General features: G+C 37.5%; 2 protein-coding genes across 2 annotated transcripts; both read right to left on the reverse strand.

Moving 5' to 3' along the window:
• LOC109714508 (E3 ubiquitin-protein ligase ATL4-like) lies at positions 1,348-3,191 on the reverse strand. Its single transcript, XM_020239179.1, has one exon. The coding sequence runs from the start codon at positions 2,936-2,938 to the stop codon at positions 1,775-1,777; it is 1,164 nt and encodes a 387-aa protein (XP_020094768.1). The 5' UTR covers positions 2,939-3,191; the 3' UTR covers positions 1,348-1,774.
• On the reverse strand, positions 8,568-11,365 carry LOC109714506 (probable dolichyl pyrophosphate Glc1Man9GlcNAc2 alpha-1,3-glucosyltransferase). The gene is made up of 4 exons (XM_020239178.1): positions 10,608-11,365; positions 9,708-9,914; positions 9,392-9,629; positions 8,568-9,059 (listed from the first exon to the last, which is right to left on the reverse strand). The coding sequence occupies exons 1-4, from the start codon at positions 11,322-11,324 to the stop codon at positions 8,689-8,691; spliced, it is 1,533 nt and encodes a 510-aa protein (XP_020094767.1). The 5' UTR covers positions 11,325-11,365; the 3' UTR covers positions 8,568-8,688.

Raw genomic sequence — 25,501 nt, forward strand, 5'->3', positions numbered from 1 at the left:
CAGAAAAATTCAAACTAATCGGTCGTCGTTTTCAAGTTAAGAACACAATCTCATTGTTTGGCATGTTCGTCGCCTTGTTTAAATTAGGGCACTTCAAGAAGATGGTTTAGTAGAAGCATGCGCATACCTTCTTATGCCTATTAATTGGTACATGCATGCACAGAAATGTATGTGTTGTTTCTTGGTTACTGTAGCTTACCCAAGATCCAATGAGTCTCCTATTCGTACGAAAGTAGGTAAACTAAGTACATCATCTATATAGCTACTCTTTTGATAAGCAAGTCACTTTGACCATTGTTAAGTAAACGTGTTGGTTTGGTCTTCTTAAATTAATCATTTTGTTGTTGAACAAAGACTTTGTTTCTTTGATTACTTAAATTGACTATACAGGGGTGACAACTAAAAAGAAAAGTTAGAAAAACTAAAAGAGGGGTGAGTGAAAACTACAGCAGGATGGTGTTGTTGCATGCTATTGTTTGTGATAGAAAGCGATTTTTTCTTTAGAGTTGGTTTTCATCTTCATTATTATCCATTTCTCGGGCGATTTGCAAACTCCGCGTGGCAAATTGTAGTATAGCAGAGGTTGATTAGATGTGAAAATCAATGAGAGACTGTTTTCAATGCGCTCAGGTATTATTAATCATACTGCGACGCATTCAATGTGCGCCTCTCTTCATCATAAGATCGATGTTGTTCCTCTTGAAACAAATGGGGGTAGAGAGCGGGAACATATTTAGCTGAGTAAATTATGGTTTAATTTTTTCTTTCTCTTTTTACTTTTTCTTTTTCAACCCCCGATCAAGAGAAACAAACTTGGCTATGTATATATACATACTCAAACATCTTTTTGAATATATAGACACTTTACTACTTTTCTCTCTCTCACTATATATATATATATATAGAGAGAGAGAGAGAGAGAGAGAGAGAGAGAGAGATCTAGGCCACTTCACATCAACTCCACATCTCAAAGACTAAATTTTGGTGCAGGTGCCTGCAGTGCAGGGCACCATCTGCACACATAAGAGAGCTATTTATGAGAGCATTGAAATCTCTTTACTCTCCTCCCCACTCCTCTCCTCTCTTCTCTTTCTCTCTCTCATCAAATGCAACCACCCATTCAATTCCCTCCACCCCCTCTACCAACTAATTCTCTTTACGCCACTGCTGCTCCCATTTACCACACCCTTCCCATGGGTTTATTAAAGAATCGGTCCTTTTGCATGCGCACCCCTGCAACGAGTAGTATTGCAAATTAAGCGGGTAATCGCCTATTATTCAAAGCGCCTTTGCGATCTTTATTATTTTATTACTACTACTAAGGCAAAGTTAGGAAATATCTATATGTGAAGTAATAATAATTTTCATATATTTGTAAGGGTGTATGTATATAACTCTGCTGCAAGAATTTCTCAGAAAAAAAGAAAGAAAAAAAAAAAGCAGCAATTGCTCATCAGAATGTAATAAATCTCTCGGGAACCAGCAGAGTCAGAAGGCGCCACTGAATTTTGCCTCAATCGATATTCTCACCCCCAGAGTCCAAAAAAGAGAGAGAAAACAAAACACGGGATGTGGCAGCAGCGGGCGAGAGGAGGAGTGGTAATAGCAGGAACTAACGACGTGGGGGGGCACCGTCCGTAAAAACGGCGAAAGGGGAGGCGCTTTTGTTTTGCGGGGATTTTTATTCGAAAAGAAGGTTCGGCCGCGGCACCTGGGGGGTTGAGACGGGGAGAAAATGACGGATCTGCCCTCGTGAGGATGGTGTATTTTACAGCTATACCCCGGCGAGCCACCTGTAGAAGGAGGAGAAGCCGCTCTCTTCGCCCTCGTCCCTCGGCGGGTGGGGGTGGTCCTCGAGGTCCCAGAGCCACGAATCGGGGGGAGGAGCGGCGGCGCCGGAGTCGTAGCGGAGGCTCCAGCGGCCGGAGAAGCGGAGGGAGTTGAAGGAGGAGGAGGCGGAGGAGGCGAGGCGGTCGACGTAGTCCCTGAGCCAGCCCCTCCCGGATCCCCCCGCTGCCGCCGCCTCCGCCACCTCGTCCCCCGGGGGATGGGGATGCGGATGCGGATCCGGATCCACCGACGCCGACGTCGGCGGGGCCGGGGGCGGCTTCTCCTCCTTGAAGATGCGGGGGACGACGACCTCGACCTCCTCCTCGACGACGTAGTCGAAGGAGTCCATGGAGTAGGAGCGGAGATTAGGGTGGTCCGGAGGAGGAGGAGGCGGTGGATCGGGGTCGCCGGAGGAGGAGGAGGAGGAGAGGGAGATGGATCGGCGGCGGCGGCTGACGCTGCCGATCTCGATGCGGAAGCTGGGGGATCTGGAGGAGTTGTTAGGGTTAGGGTTAGGGTTAGGGTTAGGGTTGTTGGTGGTGGGGGGGAGGGCGATGGGGGATCGGCAGAGGGGGCAGGAGGGGGAGGAGAGGAGCCAGGGGTCGATGCAGTGGGAGTGGAAGGCGTGGCGGCAGGAGGGGAGGAGGCGGAGCTGGGCGTCGGGGTCGAAGGGGGAGAGGCAGACGGCGCAGTCCGGGCTCGACTTGGGCGGGGCCGCCAGGGACGACCCCAGGGTGAACAGCGGCAGCGACGATATCAGCGCCGCCGCCGCCGCCTCCTTCTCCCAATCCGAGTTCGCCGCCGCCGCCGCGGAGTCGCCGTCGTCGGAGGAGGAGGAGGAGGAGGAGGAGGAGGAGAGGCGGTGGGCGACGCGGGAGGAGTAGTAGGATGAGGAGGGATGGGAATGGGAGCGGCGGGAGAGGCAGCGGAGGAGGAGGTGTATGGAGGCGGAGGCGAGGATGACGAAGGCGATAATGGCGGCGATGATGAAGATGCTCGGTGACAAATAAAGCGACGGCGACGACGACGACGACGACGACGACGACGACGACGACGACGACGAGGAGCGAAGTGGTGGTGGTGGTGGTGATGGAGGAGGAGGATCCATGGCGATGGAGGAGGCGATGAGGGGGAGTTGGGGTTTGTTTAATTCGTTTCGTTCCGTTTCGTTTCTTGCGAGGGTTATAGAGAGAGAGAGAGAGAGAGAGAGAGAAAGAGAGAATTATGGTGGAGGGAATGGGAATGGAAATGGAAATGGAAATGGGAATGGGATTCCTTATTTTTTTAATGCTCGCCTTCTATAGCACGCCCTCCTTTTAATATTTCATCCTCTCTCCCATGTAATGTTTCTCACTTACCCTTGCTCCTATGTTTCTATTTATATCTCTCTTGTTTATTTTATATATATATATATATATATATATATATATAGATATATATATCCTTTTTCCTTTCTTTAGATGGCGTACGTGGAGCGTGATATGTCAAATTGTTTTTTGACGACTTAAAATCGAAAATTTCAAGAAATAAATAAATTGGAGGGGGGCCCAAAAAATGTCTTGGATCTATACATATACGCTGTAGAAAAAAAATGAATTTTTTGAAAACTTTTTTACTTTCCCATGTATAAATCTTTTATTTTCGTATCAGCAAAAGGAAATACTCACGACTGATGTTATATAGTATCCTTAAAAAACAAAAAAAAAAAAAAAACTTGCAGAATAATCCCTTTTATAGATAGAGAGATATGTCGTCAACATTGGATGATAGAAACGTACAAAACAAAACATTCAATTATAGGCACCAATTTCAAAATACTACATGTTTTCATGTATAGAGTATGTATGTTTAAAACTTCGTATGCGTGTGTAATGTTGTTGCGAGAGAAATTTTTTTTAAGCAAAAAAAAATATTCCTCATTGCTAAAGTCAACTGCATGGGAATGATAAAAAGGAATAACTTATTTCTCGCTGATTATTAATACTTATGGAATTTAAGTTCACATGCTTGGAACATAAAACAGCCAGGAACAGCAGAGATAAGTTGGTAATAGTGGAAGGAGAGTGCATGATTTTTGATACATAAATCCTACAAATATCATCACAAAACAATTAGTTTAGTTTATTAGTGTCCGGGAAATGATTGAAAGGAATGACACCAACTATGTATGTTAGGCTTAAAATATGAATAATAGTGAACTGGATCCATATGGTGCTTGAATGAAGCAGATGCTTATTGTTTAAATGTTACAATCTTTTTACCATTATTATTCATGCATGTTACGCGCAATATTTAAGTATTAGGAACATTAGTAATATTCATATCTCGTAGTTTTTAGGGTTGCACATTTAAGAAGCATCCAAAATCAAATCGATAATATGCTTTAGAAATTTTACGCAAAACAAATATTAGACTAAAAAAATGTAGCTGAAGATGGAGTCAGCCTTTTATTACAGTAAATTTTTGGACCTTTAATTGGATGGCGAGAGAGAAGTTGAGGAGGATCTGTTGTATGTGAGGAAGCCTATATCGTCACACTTGTATCACATCAGCAGCAACAAACCGGTCATACATCTCTACTCGAGAGAAAAGTATAATAAAAATATTTTTTTTATTAATTATGATGGAACGGGTGAACTCAAGGGAGATAATTCTATTAGTTGGAGATGTGACGTTAGCAATATAACTGGTGTATTCTAGAGTGGAAGAACTATTCTTATTTTCTATAGGTTGTGAGGGTGTACCAAGTTAGATCTTTGTACTTAATGTGCTAGATGATTTGAGGCCCACTTGCCTTAATTCTTATAATACTAATAAGTAGCTTTGTTTTCTTGTAAATGAATACAATGTATGCTTTGTCACTATTGGAGGGTACCATCCACCTTAACTTGGGGTAAATGGGGCTTCCAGGTTGCACAGATATTAGAGTATATTTGGTCTGTCCTTTCATTCAATGGGGACGAACCAAGTATAATAAGATATATGTACATTTACTACATTTATTTAGTAATAGTGTTCTATATACTATTCATTGAAGAGTGAGATTAGGATACGGTGTGAGAGGAGAGATACTCCCTACTCTTTTTTTTATGGGTGTAATTTCTTGGAATTTTCATCTTTAGAGAGGTTTTGTCCTACGACGATTCTGGTTTAATGTCTACACAGAGTACAAGCCTGAGATTAATTTCTTTTTTTTATATAGACATGGAAATCCAAGGCGGAAATAAGAAAAAAAATTATTGTTGAAATTTTTTTCAGTACAGAATATGATATAAAAGGATCCAGACTTCGCAGCGAATGGAAGAACAGGAAATGTAATTAAGTGACAGTTTGTAAGATGTAAAAAAAGATAATGGCGTCGAGGTGGAAGAGCAAACCTGGCCGTGAAATTTTGAAGCCCAATTCAACTTAATTAATTAATTAATAGCTGTCATCTCAGTCACTCACAAAGTTAAAAGGAAAGAAAAAGAATAAGCAATCGTATGTAGATCCAAACTTTGTTTATTTGCAGTATTTATTGTCGAATTATATTAGTGGGCACCACGGAATTTATTTCTGAATAAAATAAACGAAACAGATACCATACTATCATTCTCTCAAAGAAAAAAAAAAATAGTGGGTCGCCATGCCTTAATTACAAAGACATATTTGAACCAGCATTACATATATATATATATATATAAAAGATAGGCTTTTGAGCCTTTGCTTGGTATGCACCCCATGGCAAGGTTTAGTATATCAAATTCATCATTACTTGCTCTACTTTAGTACCTCATGTTTGCGCTTCATTTTGTTTTCTTTAATTCTCACACCTGCTCTTTACCTATTTTTGATCCAACATAAAGAGCTCTTATGGTCCTCACAATCCCTTCTCTCGTCTACAATGCTATGATGAGGGAGAGAGAGAGGGGGAGAAATCTGTTTTCCTCTGGTTTTTGGTATGCATATTCAGTGAAAAATACTTCAATAAAAAGCTCTCTAATAAGATTCCGCTGAAAAGCTCTCGATCCTCTGATACATATTAATTTTACGTCCATCTAATAATTCAGTCTAATAATTCACCGAACGTCTTTTAATATTAAAACCTAGAGACAAATTCTCCACCATATGTTAGTTTTGCATTTATCTAATGATTTGTTGGATGTTTTTTAATATTAATATGATGACTTAATCAAATGATTGCTTTGATAGTTACCTTTCAAGACTTTGCTAGAGAAGAAATGAAACACGATAAAAGAGAGACCACGAGAACAAGCTAATACACGAATACGGCGCCGCAAATACGCGAGCCCGATATGCTATCAAATATCATTTTCAAATCTGAATCCGATCCGAACCTTAAAAAACCTAGCTCGTCATAGGAATACATGAACTATATGAGATTCAAAAACGAATGTAAAAAATTTGAATGCGACAACAGGGGAGATGGTGGAGCCACATTACAGTTTCCTTCCTTGTCTGCACACAGCCCGATCTTGAGCGAAATACCTGGGAGTTAGGATTGAATTGTTGGGGCATTTTTTTTATAAAAATGGACCGTTAGCGTTGCCTAATGACGACAAGCTAATTTTTAATTTTGTGGACTTGGAGGAATAGAACAACAGAGAGATGAATTATTATAAGAATAAAATTATTTGTAGTGTTTCTAAGCGCTACTTCCAATGACATCAATACCCAATTTGGGTTCGGAGTACAAATTGAAAACTATTCGATAAATTTGCAAGAAAACTTGGGTTGCGACGGGTCTTTCGGGTAGGTATCGACGAGAAATAATTAAGTTGGTCCCCTAACTTTCCGGGTACCGGGACGTGTCAAAAGGGAGTTGGTAAGCTTAGTAATATCGATCCATATGGATATATACTTGGGAGTCACGTGGAAAATTGGATACACCAAACAAAGCAACGAACAAAACTTAGGTCGGGAAAACATGGATCCTGATGTCTATTTTTGTATGCACAACACCAAATTATGTTATGCATAAGAGCCCTGGGCTTTACGATAAATTTGAAGTCACCATGTTGCGAAGAATTAACCTGGGACTAAAATGGGAAGACTAAACATGGTAAGAAGTCTAATAATTAATTGGACTCATATATAACTTGAAAACCAATACATGAGATTTTCCTTCACTCGAGTATTAAGCCTACAAGCCTACAAGCAAGTAGTTTGGGGTAAAATTATCTATTTTATGAACCTAATCGCAGCTAAGCATGTTCCCACAGACCTTTACATTGGGCTCATTAGGTGTAGCCTTATAACACTAAAGTATGTTAAGTCTAAGAAAGTAAAACCTAAACCTAAATTGTACATGTAGTCATCCATTTAAACAACTTACTAGCCTAATCTACTTTCTAGAGGGGTTCTATTTTATCCGGAATATATATATATATATATATATAACAGATGGTGGTTGGTGAGCTGATAACCTACAGAATCCTAGGTTTGGGACTTGGCTCTTACATAGAGAAAGGCTTTATAAAAAGTGGAAAGAAGAAGAAGAAGAAGAAGAAGAAGAAGAAGAAGAAGAAAGGTTACGGACAAAGGTTTTTAATAGACTATAAATACTGTCCAAATCCCAACAAGATAAAACTAGCCCCAGGTACCAATACATCATTGGATTCATTGCCTATATATTTATTCATTTCCTTTGCTACCAAAGTCCACTAATTTAGCGCTACTTTCCCATTGGTTTTCCACATAAAATGGCAACAGAGAGAGGGTAGCAAAGTAGAGAAAAATAAAAGATAAAATGTTATTATCTATAGTCAAGCTAGCATGTTAAAACATATTGCAACGAGAACGCAAAATAATATGAATAGAATGGTAGGAAACAAAGAAGCAAATGTTACACTAGAAACATGATTGGGAGAGACTTTGTGTAATGTACTTTAAAGGATGGATGAGCAAGTACCAGTTCAAACAATGAAGGAGATGTCATGGTTTAAGTAGATGTTTATCCACTAAACTACAAGCAATCACTGTAAAATTGCCTAGATCTCTCATAGCAATTTCTATGGTACTGTTTCTCTATTGTGAGTGCTCTCTACAATATTTTCATCAGAGCATTATGAAAAAGGAAGAAAGAAAGGAAACATTTTTGTTGGGTAAAATCCCAGCGGTACTTTTACTGATATGCAAAACATCATCAGGATAGCTATTCCATTTGAGTAAACAACAGAAAAACAACACATCTAATGAACCAAAGTTATGTTAAACCTACTAGACCTTCATTACTGAAACAGACTATCTGTTTTGGCGAACATTTTAATGAAGAAAAGTGATGTCCCTTGGAGACAACAAGCCGCTATCCACGATTGTTTTTATTTTTAAGATCGTTCGACTGATTTCGTATAAATCATGTACCTCGCGAGGCCAACCAAGCTACTAATTGGCTTGCCTCTTATGGTCATTTACATGTTTTTTTTGTTTTTTGGAAGGACTCAGCTCCTCCAGAGCTTAGCCCTATTTTGTTAGCTGATGTAATGGGATCCGCATCTTTGCACGCTAGACCTTTTGAGCAGTAAATTATCTTTTTGGGAAAAAATAAAAAAACCTAATAGACCTTTCACCCCTCAGAGTTTTCCTGTGTATGTAATCCCACAAGAAGAAAGAAACAAAAACTGCAAGGTTTTACTTGGACAGTTCATCTGACAATTCTAAGTTGATATACATAAAAAGGATCAAATTTTTTTGATGAACGTCTGTCTAATTGAGAATAAATGAACAAGTATCCAGCTGATCGAGCACCCTACACGTTATATTTAAATATAACATCTTAAAATAATAACATAGTAGCAAGGCAAAATTTTTTACAAACGGAAAAAACTACGCAGCTTAGCTTATTTACTAAAATAAATGTCATGTAAATTTAACTATCTGCAAAAGCTGCCATGCCCATGAGTACATCATGCCAATGGCACAATAAAATGAGACAAGCATAAGTGGCAGAAATGGAAGCTTGCTACCAAAAATATAGGGGTGAAATAACTGACCATATAACTCTACAGCAACCAATCCGAAAAGGTAGGACTTACCAGTCCATCCGATAAGCCCATTCTTGGTAGAGCCCCCTGAACTACCTTTCTCTTTAGTTTGGTCGACAACTGTTCCTAAACTAAAATCGGAGGAAAAGCCTACCCACATGAGAATCGAGTATATCAGCAGCAACAATACTTTTATTGGGTACTCTTGTGCCTCAAACAGGAGGGGGAACATGGAGTAGCAGGAAACTGTGATGAAAAAGAGGTGTCAGCACACAATAGTATTGTAAGATATATTGCGAATTTGATTGTAATATGTTAAATGACAATCTTTTCTTGGAGAACCAGTAAATAAAACTGTTATGAAAATGCCACCGAGACATCGGTACTACATTCAAACATATAAGCTCTAACTTTCAGGCAGGAGAAGAAGATAAAATTGCATCAAGAAGTTTCATATATCAAGTATAAGAAAACATGCAACTAAACTACTGTGCGACAAAACAAGGAAGGAACATGCATGTAAAATAATATCAAATAAAAGAAGGAAAACTAGGCAGCGTAGAATGCTTAAAACATACCAATTGACACCAAAAAGAAATGGCTTGCATCATCCGAGCTATTCATTGCAATTACGCCAAGTGGGATGGTGATATGAAGCGATGCCTTCTCATGAACATGCCACCCAAACATAAAACCACAGGTACAAGCATATGTCACCCATCTAATTATATTTTTAGGTTGGGGTTTCAAGAATGCTTTCACAAGGCAAGGGGACATAGCAAGTAGAACCAGCAAAAAGGTTGTGACAGGTGTAACCTATTAATCCGCAAAGATGATACAATTCAGCTTAGTAATCATGGGCTAAGCAACTGAATAAGAACAGGATTTGAGTACCTGAGGAAGCACGGCGAAAGGAGTAGAATCCCCAACTAGTCCACCAGTAAAAGAAGCCTTAGGTGTCTGGATATTGAATCCAAGTTTGGCAAGCAGAAAAGCTAGCAGCTTGTCAAGAACTATATAGAACACCCAAAAATTTGGAGCCCAATAAGCATGGCATAAGCCCCTACCAAATGGAAACAATCGGCTAAAGACTTGTCGCATCTGCAAATCATGGAACATCAAAAGAAATTGTAAACATGAAACCTGAAAACAAAAATTGATCTTGAGACTACAAGAATAAGAGTTTTATGAATGTAATGCCTCATCCTGTTTTACCATAGAAAGAAAAATGAAATTTGAACACGAGGTTACAACAATAAGAGTCTACGTACGAAATCACTCGATCCTTTATTCACCAACTGAACAGACATCTATTGTAAGCAGCTGGGGCTAATATCTATATACTATATCGACACTGATATAAAATTTTTAACTAACAAAGAACTGCGAATTGTTATTATTGCCCTCCCTATCCTCAAAGGAATCAATTCGATGTTGAGACTACAACTATAAGAGTCCACATATATGTAACCAATTCTTCCTTTCTTCACTAATAAACAGGCATCTTACATACACAATTTCTAGCTACACCGAAACAACTTTGAAACCACAAAGAATTGCACTTGGTAGCAGGGGATGTTTCAAGATTCTGGACTACCAGGTGACAATCTAATCCTCCGGATATGAACAACTACGAGAACAGCATTGCCAAGATGCAAACATCAGTAACAATCTTATATAACAGAGAACACAATTCTACCGAATAGGATCAAACAGGTACAGGACTAAGCCGCAAGGATGACCAAATATCAGATGCTTTCGCATAAAGAGAAACCGAGGAGGGAGATAACATACTTGGCCGTAGTACACGAACGGGCCGAACGCGGCGGCGAAGACGGCCCCGACCGCAGATCCCATGATGAAGAACCTTCCCACGGCCTTCCCAAACCCTCCCGCACAGTAATGGCGGAGGAGATACACGAAGTAGACGGGCGCGGCGACGAGGAACAGGTGCTTGGAGCAGATCAACACGGCGAAGGCGACCCCCCCGGCGAGATCGCTCCCCTCCTCCAAGAACGCGAGGGAGAGGAGCAGGATCCCGAGGAGGTACCCGTTGTACTGGAAGTGGATGTGGTCGACGAGGAGGAGCGCGGGGGACCACAGGACGAGCGCTAGGGTTAGGGTTGGGGCTCCTCTGCGGGGGGAGGAGGAGGAGGAGGAGGAGAGGCGGGAGGCGGCGAGGAGGAGGAGGAGGTCGGCGGCGGCGGCGGAGAGGCGGAGGAAGAGGACGGCGGAGGGGGCGGAGTAGTCGCGGCCATGGCGGAGGCGGACGATGGCGGGGTCGAGGAGGGAGGCGGGGAGGGCGAGGAGGAGCTCGAAGAGGGCGAAGAGGGGCGGGTAGTCGAGGGTCCAGGGGGAGGAGGCGTCCACGTACCACCGGGAGACGGGGAGGGACGACGTCAGCGCCAGCCAATGCCGGTGCACCTCGAAATCCGTGCTCCGGTACGACGGCACCAGGAGGAGCTTCACGCACGTCGCCGCCCCCCACATCCACAACGCCTCCCCCCCCATCGCAGTAACCGCATGCGCACGCCGCCGCAGAGGCGCGGACCCCTTCTTTCTCCACGCGGAGCCCTGGTCTCGGCCCCCTCGGCCCGATCATCACCAGCCCATTCGGCCCACGAACTTCCAACCGTTGTGGCCCCGGTCCATTGGACACGTGGTTGCGCCGGGTCGAGGAGGGTTCTTGGGCTGGGCCTCTCTAGATTACCAGGTTGGGCTAAATTACGTTACATTAGCCGGGCCAGATTGCTTGTCACGTCCTGGGCCGACCCAACGCACCGGATCGGTCTGTTGGCTCGTCGGCGCCGACCACAATTTCAAAGACTCCACCTGTTCAAAGTGTACGGGCACACCGCAAGTGCGGGCTTCGATAGTGACTCGGCTCAATCCGGGCTCCATCACGAGGTAGAAAATTAATGACTCGCTAAAATCTGCGTTTGTTACCAGTTGGATCCAGCGCGAAGATCCGCACGAATCAGATCGGTCCAGTTTTGAAAAATAAGAAGCTCGAGGAAATACCAATAGCGTCTGAGATTATTTTTATTTTTTAAAATTTTTTCCAGTTTGACGTAGCCCGGTCATACTGGACGGGGCAACGAACAATGCCATGTCTGGTCCAGTCCACTGTTTTCTCGGGTCTACACGACAAACCGATTCCGATCGAGCGGAAATAAGAAAACATATCAACTTCAACAGCTCAGCAGACCCAGGTTGCAGTGCCTGTTTAGATTGAAACTGATGGTATTGTATGTCAATTATTGAATGGTAGGTTGGATGAGTCTTAAACAGGTCAATATCCTGCCATTTTGAATTGGTTTACCAGGAAAGGGACTCTTTGGTGCATAGCTTCCAATTTTGAATTTCAAAAGCATGCAACTTAAGATAGGTTTTTCTTTTTCTTTTCCTTTTCCTTTTTTTTATTTATTTTTTTTTTAAAAAAAAATTTAAAGCAAATTCTTGTGAGTCAAAGAAGAGCCAACCCTCTTTTTTTTTTTTCAACATCACCTACATTCTCCCTTTCTATCAAAGCCACCATGGTATTGGTCTCCTCCTTCCAAGTGATTTCCCTCTTATGAATGATGCTCTCTACTCTTTATGTATGTATAGACCTCTATAATTTACTCTTTGTGCATGGGTTCATCCACATCAAGGTCAAAGTTAGCTTGCCACACCACCCAGTTGGTAATTGAAGAGAACCCACAAATAGTTGTCAAATAGGAAAATTAGTATGTGTGTGAGGGGATCAATGTTCCAACTTAGTACTCCCAACTTAATAATAATAACTTTTAAAACCCATTTGGGTTTTGGCTTGTTACATAGTGGGTTTTGGTCTCCATGTGCTTGGGCTCTCCTTGCTTTATTCTCCTCTCTTTAATTAGTAGTTGAACTCCCCTTTGCTTTGTGGTCTCTCCTTTTAGAATTGAGATCCACAAACTCAATCATAATATGATCAAATAATGCCTCTCCCTCTCATGCTGCATCTACCTATCACCTGTAAAGACACCATCTATGAATTGCTAACACTCTCAGTGGGACTTTTTCAATCCATGCTTCTCTATGAAGAATCATGGAAAATTGCAATGATTCATAGGCACATCTGGTCTCTTTTGTACCTTTTGATCTAATAATGGTTAAAGCAAATGGAGAAAAAAAAATGTTCCACTAATAGATTATGAAGTGCACCACCAATTGAGATAATTAGAAGTTGTATGTAGATAACCTTATATATATATATATATATATATGTATGTATGTACCAATATATTTAGTTCATGAATGGCATTAATTGCATTTTGCCTTAAGATTGCTTCTAGATTCTACATTAACTGGGGAGTCAAAAGTAACCATGAGTGATCCGTAAATTGCTCCACTTTTACAGTGTGGAATTACTTTTCACATGCCAATGATTTTTACATGCCATTACTTTTTACTCTGTTAGCTATGAATTAATCTTCGTCTTTTTAGCGCCATCGAAGGTTCTTACACATGCATATTTAAGAGGGCGACACCGCAAATTTAAGTGATAATGAAACCTTACAAGTTTTAATTCACACTAGTTCCTCTTTTTTTTTTTTTGCCAAATGATGTGTAGGCTCAATTATAGTCCTCTTCTTTTTTAGGTGGGTCTTAATCACTGGAACAAGCTTAATTTGAAGGATTAACCTAACTTATAATGTACATATATATATATTATATTGGTGGTCTAATTAATATTACCTAACTGTCATATTAAGCCATTGTACCAATTAACCAAAAAAGCTAGTCAAATTAGAGCCTTTTTTTTTTTTGATGTCATGTTTGTAACTCCATATATAGAAAACTTTCAAAATCCAAGTCCTTTTTACCAGGAAAGAAAAGTTTTCTTTTCAGCTGAAAAAAAAATACATTTTTTCATTGGTTGTTTTGGGTCTTCTTTTTTTTTTTTTGTATAAATCAGGAGAATTACCAACATATTTTTATTTTTTTCTCTACAATACAAGAATTGGTTCTTATCAGCAAAACACTAACTTTCACACCTAACTTGTGAAATGGAACTTGTATGGACATTGTAGGAGCAAGATCCAAAAGGATGAAAACAGTACTGCATGATATATTTTTTTCCCTTATTTGGGAGAGGGTTCTCTGGTGAGTAGATTTGCATTTACATGCAACCAAACAAGTGAGTGAGAATTATTAATTGTGGGGTTGAATGGTTGTCCTAGGCAAAGATCCAAAGCTCATTGTAATGGGAGCTTATAGAGATCTCTTCTTTTTTTGTTTTAATCCACCAAGGAATCTTATGAAGTGGGGGTGTAATGGAGTGGTTTTGGCATCAAAATAGGTTAGGAAAAAAGAGAAAAAGAGAGAGGAGATAGAGGAGAAGTTGGGTGGGAGGAATGGCACTTTGAGGTATGTGGGCATCCTCTCTAGGAGAGCATGATGGTATTGGAAAGAGTGGTCATCATTTTCTAGAGCCATAAAGTAATGGTGATCTCAGGAGGACTTAGTATTTCTCACCAAGTCAATAATGGAGGGGGTTGCACCAGTCACAGTAAAAAGAAAGCAAGCCTAGGACTGGACAGCCTGAGAAAAAAAGAAAAAAAATTGTTCAAAGCTCAGTTTCTACTTTTCCTCTCAGTTGCTCTCTTTAATAGAATATTTACTTTAAAAAAAAAGCAAAAATTAGAACTTTGCTGTAGTGATTAACATAAAAAAAGGATTTAAAACAATAAGAACAGAAACTTCAATTGTTTACTTCTAATTTTGCAACATTGCATTTCTTGTAATTAATGGAGACTGTAGGATTCAGTTTTCTGATTTTACATAAGGGGAAAGTCCTTGTCACCATACAAATTAGTATACAGGTAACTTATGACCATAGAGATAAAAAGCATCCATTTGTGGATCAATACACATCATAGGAGCACTTAATTGAGGATCTTAGATTTTTAACACAATAAAGGACAAGAGGGGGCAAAAAATAAGGCCATTTTACACTTAGATGAACCTAACTAAAAGATGATGTGCTAGGTTGGGCTTCATTATCTCTATGCTCCTAATCCCCAAGTAAAAGTAGGATGTGGAAATGTTAGGTTCTATCATCTATGACCAACAAAACACAAAGAAAGAAAGAAAGAAAGAAAGAAAGAGACAAAGAAAAAGCCATGTGATCCTCCTTTAACTATTTCTCTTAATGGCACATAAGCAAAATAAAGAAGATAAGCAGGGTTTTGTTGCTTAATAATACTAAATTAGTTGTGATGTGTTTATCTGGAAGGAGCAATGGTGCTTTTGAATATTGGCTGTGATGACGCGTGACACAGTGTGACATTGAAATGGGTTCGATTAGATCGATCCTAGCTAGTTAGTTAATTTGTTGTCATTAATATTAATTACTTGCAATTCAAAGTAATTAAGGAGCACAAGTAGTAAACAGTAATAAAGAAATGAATGTTATTGCAAGGGTACGTCTACAGTATCGTACTAGAATCAACAGTGGCATATGTGAGCAGGGCTCTGGAATGGTCCTTAATTAATTCCTATATGGGTCACACCAATGGGTCTCTCTCTAACACTTGGGTGAGCCCAAACATTGTTCCTTCATTTGGTGTCATGCATCACATTCAAAAAATATGCCACACTTTTTAAAGGAGAGCACCTCGATCATCACTAGCTAGGTGTCACACTCAGAGGTTGTGGGGATAAGAACAAGATTACTTCCATAGTCCACCACGATAGTCGTGGATCGCAAGTTGATCTGCACTCCTTCATCATCGTATTATTTCTTTTTTAAATCTTGATCAACCATTAACGCGTAAAAATGTAAATAATAAACCAATTTGGTCAAGGTAATGAGAAAGAGATCTAGAGAGGTGTGGGTTTCTGATCATGACATGATCCCTTCAATCTCCACTTAATAATTATAAAAAGAGAGTAAACATGCATAAAGCATTAAGGCATGTGATAGGGAGTTTTGGAGGACCTGCATGTACAAAGGCAGGCTCTTCACAATGCTGGGAAGAAAACAAGGCTAGCTGTGATCACCCCAACTAATACCCATTTGGGAGGGCGCGCAGTACCCATGCCAGTAGGGCATGCATGAGGGGTAAATGTCAGATCATAATAACAGTTCGAGCTATTAGAAAAATACAATCAATTCACTTAAAATGTGCAAAGACAGCGCTCACAGGTTTCGATTATAATTCGGCCCAATCAACCTCATATTGCCGCTTCGAATATGATTCGGCCTAATCCGACCTTTTGCCGTTTCGAACGTTACGCGTTTTAATCTGACCTCCTAGTACAAGATAGAATGCTGGACCTTTTAAACTAACAATATAAAAAAAGAATGTAACTTGTGAAGCCCAAAGGCACTAATGGTGGCAAAGTGAGTTAGGTGAGAGAGAGAGAGAGAGAGAGAGAGAGAGAGAAATGTCAGTGTGGGGGGGAATGGGGATGTGTGCAAGGTGGTGGGTGAGGAGAGCAACAAATATTATTAAGAGTGGAGGCAAAGGAAAGGAACANATAATAACAGTTCGAGCTATTAGAAAAATACAATCAATTCACTTAAAATGTGCAAAGACAGCGCTCACAGGTTTCAATTATAATTCGGCCCAATCAACCTCATATTGCGGCTTCGAATATGATTCGGCCTAATCCGACCTTTTGCCGTTTCGAACGTTACGCGTTTTAACCTGACCTCCTAGTACAAGATAGAATGCTGGATCTTTTAAACCAACAATATAAAAAAAGAATGTAAGTTGTGAAGCCCAAAGGCACTAATGGTGGCAAAGTGAGTTAGGTGAGAGAGAGAGAGAGGGGGAAATGTCAGTGTGGGGGGGAATGGGGATGTGTGCAAGGTGGTGGGTGAGGAGAGCAACAAATATTATTAAGAGTGGAGGCAAAGGAAAGGAACACTGACACCCCTTTTGCTTTGGTGTTTGTACTAACCAAGGAAGAAGAGATGGATCTCTCTGATAATAATTCTGGTTTGGTGCAGTGGGAGGAGGGCATAGGAAAAAATCAAGGTGTGAAAATTCATACATGTTTTGACCCATTGGCACCACTCTGTGACCCAAACATAATTTGCTTGGACCTGGTCCACTCAATCTCGCGCGAGGCATTTAAAACATAGATAATAAATCATCAGATATGATCTCTAACATTCAACACTCCTTTGTTACAGCACTATATTTATGATGAATCTTTTGTACCGTAGCATCGCTCGTCAAAGCATCTCACCTGTCCCTAAAATCAAAAAATACGAAAAGGATTGATTGATCATGCATGTATCACAACTTTTTGATATACTAGAGCATATGTCCGTGTACATTATTAGATTCTGAAACATATCACTATATATATGTACGTAGTTGAAGTTGAGTTTTAAAGAACCGGTTCATGGTAGTCCAGGTCTACACAATAATTTCTCCTCTCTGAGCAAGCTCAGTCCAATGCTCATAAATATACCCATCTCTCTCTCTCTCTCTTTTCACTTTCTTTCTCTTTCTAGGATACTATGCTCTCCCACTTTGTTCATATCTATTTGGGCTCTTCTCTCCCTTTCAAGCCACTGGAAAAATATTGATGGTGTGGTTGGATGTATAATGGGAACTGGCCTTCCTCTCTTTCCACTATTCTTTCATCAATTCCCATGACTATATTCATATTTTGGTACTTGAGATGTCACATGACACTTGTGCACAAGGCCCCCTCTTTGAGCAATGGTTGTAAGCTTTATGAAGGGTGATGAAACATTGGCTTTGGCCATTGGAGGTGTCTTTTACTATTGACATGTCAATTAATGAAACTTGCTGCTAGTGTTAGCTAATTCATATCATACACATATATGGGTGACAAGAGAAAAAGCAAGTAACCTTATTTCTTTTTTAGGATATTGGTTGCTTGATGTATATTTTCATTTTAAATGTGTCACATGACTCTAGTGGTCCGAGCAAATCTTGTAGGTTTGTGAGCAATAACATATCAAATGATACGATGTGTTAGATTTAAAGTTGTGAATTTTTTAATTTCCCCCCTCATTTTCCATACCGAATTAGTCAATTATTACGAAGCAGTGTCTGCTAAGTGATTTTATTCAAATTGAATATGATGAAGAGAAGAGAAAAATATTACCCTTTTTTTAATCCAAGAAACAGTAAATAGTGGAGGAAATTAAATTAGCTAGCTTTTGTTTCCAAAAAATAAGATTTTACATAAAACAAAAAGTTTGGAAGCAGTGGTGGCACCATATGTGCCTATTGTACATATTTAATTAGTTCTCTTGATTGAACCTTTCCTTTTTTTTTACATGGAGATGACATATTGACACATAATTAAAGGGGAGGAAAAAAAAAATAAAGTAATAAAAAAAATAAAAGGTGCCCACTACCCATGAAATGTGCCGGGTAATTTGACTTGCTCCCACTGTGGGAATCCACATGCAAAGACTAGGGATTAAACAACAAGTTAAGTAGGGCAATTCATAGGGAGATAAATAGGGGAGATTGTCACTTATTGCCATGTTTCATGTGGGGTAATAATAATAAGTTGAAAAAAGATTCTACAAAGTTCCTGATATGTAATGAAACTATTTATATATTATTTGTGTACTCACCAAGATGTGAGATGGAACATGTATAACATGGCAGATCCTTGGTGTGCAAGAAAGACCCAAGAAAAGAGGCAAAGTCACTGCACTGTACCAAGCTGAGTTGTTCATGCATAGTTTCACATCTACTCATGATCATGTCTCTCTTAGTAGGCACCTTGGACTTGACATTTCTAACATATACTTTTACCTCCCTCACAACTCCTTAAAAGATAATAATAATAAAAGAAAAATTTACAGAATAGTTTTACCATGACTCGGAAGGAGGTAGCTTCTCCTTGAAGCTAGAGCCAGGTGTTCCAGGTGAAAATTTTGTAGCTATATAAAGAGAATTTAACCAGTTGTAGAGTAAAATTTGAAGCTTCACTTTAAAATTTTAAAGTTAGAAACTTTTCTGATGAAAAGTTATTACATAAATTTTATTCAAATCGCTTTATTCAAACAACATATATGTATAATCATAACGCAGCTGCGGCAACGACATCAAACAATGTTAAAAATTTATGGTTCTCACTAAAATTATGAAGGAAAAAAAAAACAGCTTCCACAACGTATATTCACAATTATCAATACATATTTCTATTATGTGTAAGTTAGTGGAACGAAAAAAAAAAAATTCTGACAAAATAAAAAGAAATTTACTTCAAAATTACTTTTTTTTGGAGAAATAAATTTACCGTACTAGATCAAAACAGTTTGGTGTGATAAAAAGTTGAATGAGAATTTTCTTAATCAATTTGCTTCCAAATGGAGAATTAATGAATGTCACGCACATTCCAAAATATAATCATGGCTAAGAAGAAGTATGATAAGGACAAATATACCAAAAATGACTTTATTTCTCTTATAATTTGGACCACTTCTACTTTTTCATATATAATTTATTAGGAGCTGATTAATTCATATGATACGAAAATGAAAGATTCTAATATTTATAGCATTGTTTTTTTTTTTTCTTTGATTATATTATCCAATTAAGCAGGTTTTCTACTTGCCATGTATTATACAATCAAAATACATATATGTCATTATTACTTGTCCCTTTAATTTCATTAATTTTATAATATATTTATTTGATAGGTGGTAGTGCATACGTAAGTGGCACGTTAGCTAGTGTGTCACACTCGAGCCTTGCGAATATTATGTTGCCTATTCGAGTTGTTCTATAACGTATACAATGATGCTATATATGTATATATATATATAGATGCATTTATATAAATATATATACAACGCTTAATTTTTGCGTTAAGTAAAATGTAGGTATTATTGAATATTGTTTACCATCAAAAGCAATTAACTAAGCGACGCGATAAAATATACGATGCATCATTCTTAAGTTAAGTATAAGAATATATATATATATATATTACACCATTTGTCCATAAATTATCTTGCAAATTTGTTAGTACAGTTGTGCATATATGTATTATTTAAAAAAACTGTCGAGATTTGAATGAATACAACATATATATTTGATAGTTTTTTAGCACTACAAGCTAATAAATTGAGGTTTAAGGAATAAAATCCAAACAATATTTTAAAATCTTTGGTTATTATTCATCCTATATGTAATTAGTGTTACTTAACGCATATATGGTAACACCGTAAATATAAATGGATTCTATTTAATATATATATATAAACATTAACAGGGTAAACTTGTGACATGGCATTAATTGATAGGGATAATTTTCACCTAGGGGTATTGTTGTCATTATATCCTCTTTTTTTATATAATAGATTGATGTTTAGGAATACAAATATTGACCTATACTAAATTTTTTTCTTTCCATGGAATGGATCGTCTCATATATCATTATAAAATTTGAACCGCGGTAACGGTCGAAAATGGTCCACTTAGTGGGTGCTGCTCCCGGTGTAGCCAAAATGGCAGGTGATCCTTCAATATATATGAGGTGATGAATAAACTTTGAATGAACTCGAAAACGAACCAAGCCATTTCACATTTGGCCCATCCATTCATCTGGAAGAGATTAATTTAAGAGGAGTAAACTTTAAATACCACCTCTGTAATTTTGTACTTTCTCACTTTAATATTATTTGGTTTAAAGCGTGTCACTTTAGTATCCTATGATTTTTATTTTTCGCTTTCCGTCAGTACTTCATTAAATCATATACAAAAAACATCAGATACTCCATTTATGATTTATCGAATATTTACTTTAGTATCATGTGATTTACCAATTTTTTATTTTAATATTTTGTGATTTTAATTTTGTCACTGATTTAAAGGAAAAATTAACGGAAGGGATAAAAGAAAGAAAAAAATAAAATCACAGAGTACTTAAGTGAGGCATTTTAAACTATATGATACTAAAAAAGACAAAACGCAAAACCACAAGAAATTAAGGTATTTGAAGTTTTTTCATTTAAAGGAGAGCATTTTACACATCGTAGAATATAGAAAGATCATATCTCAACAGTTAATTTATCACTTTTTAAGAATAATAATATAAATAATTAATTTTATTTCGTCTGTGCACCCTTCACAGAATCCAACTCATGAAAGGGACACACAAATAAAATGAAATATAACGCTTAATCGCGACGTATACTCAACCATTCAAATTGTGCCTTCGATATGTATTTATTGTTACTTATATACTTAAAAGTTTGTATAAATCTTACTTCGTCTTCATCCAAAAGTCAATTTTATCATACTAATCTTTTCAATCTGTTATAATTATTATTAAAATTTTGAAAAGTGTTTAAATATTTAGAGAGAGTTAAAGAGTGTCGCTAGGTATATAGTGACAGTTAAAGAGTGTCGCTATAATCTAAAAGAGTGCTGCTAATTTACCAACACTTATTTAAGCATTTAGCAACCGCCGAAACTCTATCTCGTTGGCTGCAGTGGCGGAGGAGGACGACAGGAAAGGCTCTTCGTTTAGAATTTCAGTGGATTGAGTGAAGAGAGAAAAAAGATGGTAATTAATTTTTCTTTTCTTTTTTCTTTTTTGTTTGTAATCGGGCCAAATGGACTGGGTGTGGTGGGTTGAGTAGAGTAATCTTTTATTTTTAGTTGGATTGGACTTTATATTTAGGCATTAGTATATGTTTTTTTAAGTTTTAGAATAAATGGGACACTTACTCAAAAGTGTCCCAAACATGTGTCCCTATAATCTAATTCTGTTGTAGTGAATGATTCGAGATTTACAAGTAACGGTTCCCATATTTATTATTATTATTTCACTGGACTCCAACCCACAACAACCACTTTTAAAGATGCATGCTATTGTCATGCGCATGATAGATATTTTTCTAAGATGCAAACTATTATCCTGTAATTGCAGATTAGGGTGATGATTCAATAATTCGAGAAGAACCTAGACCATCTCCCTAGCTACTATTATATTTACACACACACACACACACACATATATATATATATATATTTGTCACAGATAATTATATATATTGATATATATAGATATAGAAAAGTAAATTATTTTGCATAAAATTTAGTGTCATATTTATGTAAGAATAAGTACAAATGCAGAGAACCGTCAACCACGCAATTACCCGAAGCTATCTACTGTCACAAAGGACAAATTCAAGGCAAAGTCCATGGAGAATTAATGGCGAAAAAGAAAAAAAACGAAATGCTAAAGGTGAAAGAGGCAACTAATTAATGTGAGAGGCTAGTAATTGATATTAATTCTGATTTATTTTTTATTAGATTAATTTTATAGAGAATATCAGTAATCAGTAATCAAAACTAATCTGCATTTGATTTCTGCATTTAATTTTGTAGGAAAAAGATGAAAAATAGGGAAGGACTCTTTTTTTTTATTATTAAGAAATACTATTTCTACGCTCAAAAGTGAGGTATAAATTTACATTTTTAATATAAAATAAATAGTTGATAAAGCTTAGTGAAGAGATATTAACCTTTGGACAGATAAAATATATATAAGATTCACACCCTTTTTTTTATGTATAGATTTAATTATTCTTTGGTGAATTTAATTTATACAAAATTTATATGAGTTATAGTCCCTTTTGACTTAACTATTCGACTTTTCAAAAATTTTGATTTTACTACTTAGTCTTTCAGTTGTTTGATTTGAGCGAATCAACCGCACTTTGACTTTAAAATCTGAATACGCTGTTTATTTTCACAAGTTTAGTTAGTATATATTACATACAATTCTCACAACTATAAATTCATCAAAATAAGTGAATAACTTAAAATTTGAAGTCCAAATGCTGCGTTAACAGACAAATCAAGCAAATTAAAAAATTAGATAGAAAAATTAAAATTTTAAAAAAATCAAATAGTCAATTCAAAATATTCTATAATTCAGATAAATTCTATATATACAGTTTTACCTTTTTTTTTTTTTTTTCCTTCTGATCCACCGGATAAGAACATGACTTTAGAATCAAAATGTTATTATATTTTCACATGAATTATTATTATTATTTACATGCGTATGAATATAAAATATTTACTGATGTGAGCAAGTAGAGGTAACTATCTAAATAGAGAAGGGGGTATATAGATAGGTATGAATATAAATGGAAGAGGCCATATGCCCCATCACACTCTTATGGCCGCGCAGGAGATTTAATAGGAGGGAACCCCACCACCCCCCTCTGTGGGGTCCAAAATCTCCCAAGAAATGCGTGATGATGCATTGTTCTCTTTCCCCCTTTCTCTTTTCCCATCCTTCTTTTCCTCTTTATTTCAATCACCTATATCAATTCTCTATTGTTTTAATTTCTCTCCTCTATTACGGATACAGATACGGATATTAAATAGAATAAGATCCTTGCTAACTTTTCGGGTTCTAGTGTGTTACAGTAGCCAAGTTAATTACGATATTTTGAAAAGTTTGGCGAAACAAACACGTCCCTTTACACGAATTTCAGATGATGCTCTGCAGATCCGACCCGTGAACATCCCTACAACACAAGAGTACGTACCAGCTCCACTTTGAATGCGGAGATAAAACCAAGCGATGGAATGATTCGAACCTGTATATATGAGTAGTGTGGTGTGTTGCGATGCGGTGCGTGTCACAACATCTCCCTCCCTTTGGAAGTTAATAATTAGTCCTGCAAAGGGACCCCCCCTTGTTGAAAAGAATCACATGCTCCCCCCTCGACCCTTTTCACTCACTACGCATTCTTGTGAAAAATATAAAAGAGATTTGAGCCCCCCCACTTTTGCCCTTCCTTTGTCCACACTTTAATGTTTGGGGTGGGAATCAAAGACACCCCTTTCCATTTTTTTGTTTTTCTCTTTATTTTTTTGTTTTTGTCCTTCCACATGATCTTGCGTTGAAGTTGCGATTGTTCCATCACGTCTTAATTTCTTATTTTCCACGGATTTAATGGACCGTGATTGCGGTGGAGCAAAGTGTATAGTTTTGAGTAATTAAATTGAAACGAGATATATAGCTATTAATTATTAAGTGGATGAACCCTTTCAAAGAGAGATTAAAAATTGGATTAGGATTCCTTCAATATTATAAATAGGAACTTTTATATTGCTAAGCTCGTACAGTATTATTGTAACCCTATATAAAAATTGTCCTTCGAATAATTTATTTAGAAAAGTTTAATTTAACCTAGGCGGTGAAAGAATCACCGTTTGGCTCGAAATATATACATCTTTAGCAGTTCGGATATAGAAAAAAATATATATATATACAGGTAGGTGAATATAGTGAGTAATTCACCGTTTTAGTCTAATTTAAAAATAAAAATTTCGGATACCTATAGTTATAATTAAAAACTTTTATAGACTTATCAAAAAGCTCTATGTAAATAGGGTCCAATTAATATTATAAGAAATAGAGCCTCTTGCTCATATTTAAATTTTTAAACAAAATTATGATACTACGATTGAGTTTGATCGCTGCAAACATGACTTAAAATCGCGACCTCCTCCTATGAGAAGTAAGGATCAATGAACGGCACGATTATTGAAACACGACTTGAAATCGTGACCTCCTCATCCTCTGAGAAGTAAGGATCGATGAACGGCATGATTATTGTTGTGCTTGCGCGCATTATGCAATTTAATTTTTGTGCATAAATATATGAAGTACCTGTGGTCAAGCCAACCAATGCTTATTGTTGTGCATTATGTACATGGATGTGACTTTAAATCTAAGAATATACTCAAATTGCAATAATTTCCATTTGGAAACAATGTACGACACGCAAGTCCCCTTGAATAGTTGCCGATCGATTTCTCATGTCGCGATTAATTACTTATTATACTTAATTAATAAGCTCACCACCTTCAATTAAAACTAAGTATTTATTATCTCTGTAGCTAATATCTCTTAAAATTTGAGCGCAAAAGAATAAAGTAAAATAAAAACCAGCAATGTTATGAATTAGTTGCTTGAGAATAATCTGAGTCAATCAAAGGAAACAATAATTAAGCAGCAACAAAAATTCTCTACAAATATTCAGCTATTAAAAAATATATATACCTATTCTTTTGCTTTGGGGTTATGTATGTGGTGATGTGAATAATTCCTACTTGTAAACATGCAAACAATGAAAGATTGAAAACAAATAAAAACCATCAAATTACGATGCTCGACTTTAATAGCAATATTCTATTCTATGTCCTAGCTAATACATTATCAACTTTGTCCTCATCTATGTATGCTCACAATAATAAGTCATCTAATTGGAAGCAACTAGTAAACCTAAGGATAACACATATAAAGAACATGATATTCATGTTGAATTTATTATTATTTTTTCTTTATTCTAGATGGACCCAGAAAGATTAATTACTCTGCTGCATTTTAGTCAATTTATGTAACCTATTCCAATTAAAGAAACCTTGATGATTCAAACAATGTGCCTCACAACTAATTATACGCAAGATTAGGTTGAGGGGCTTAATCTTTGTTGTTGGTTTCCTAAGATAAGGAGAGAATGAATAGAGGGGGCAGTTGGGATGATACAACAAAGACTTAAAACCCACGGGAGAATCCAAAACAAATCTCGATATTTTTTTTTTAATTTAAAAGGAGAAAACTAATGTAGTTATCTCAAATTCAATTTAAAACTCGAATTCCAATCCAAACTCGAATTCGAG

This window comes from Ananas comosus, linkage group 8, assembly GCF_001540865.1.
Source record: "Ananas comosus cultivar F153 linkage group 8, ASM154086v1, whole genome shotgun sequence".
Classification (NCBI taxonomy): domain Eukaryota; kingdom Viridiplantae; phylum Streptophyta; class Magnoliopsida; order Poales; family Bromeliaceae; genus Ananas; species Ananas comosus.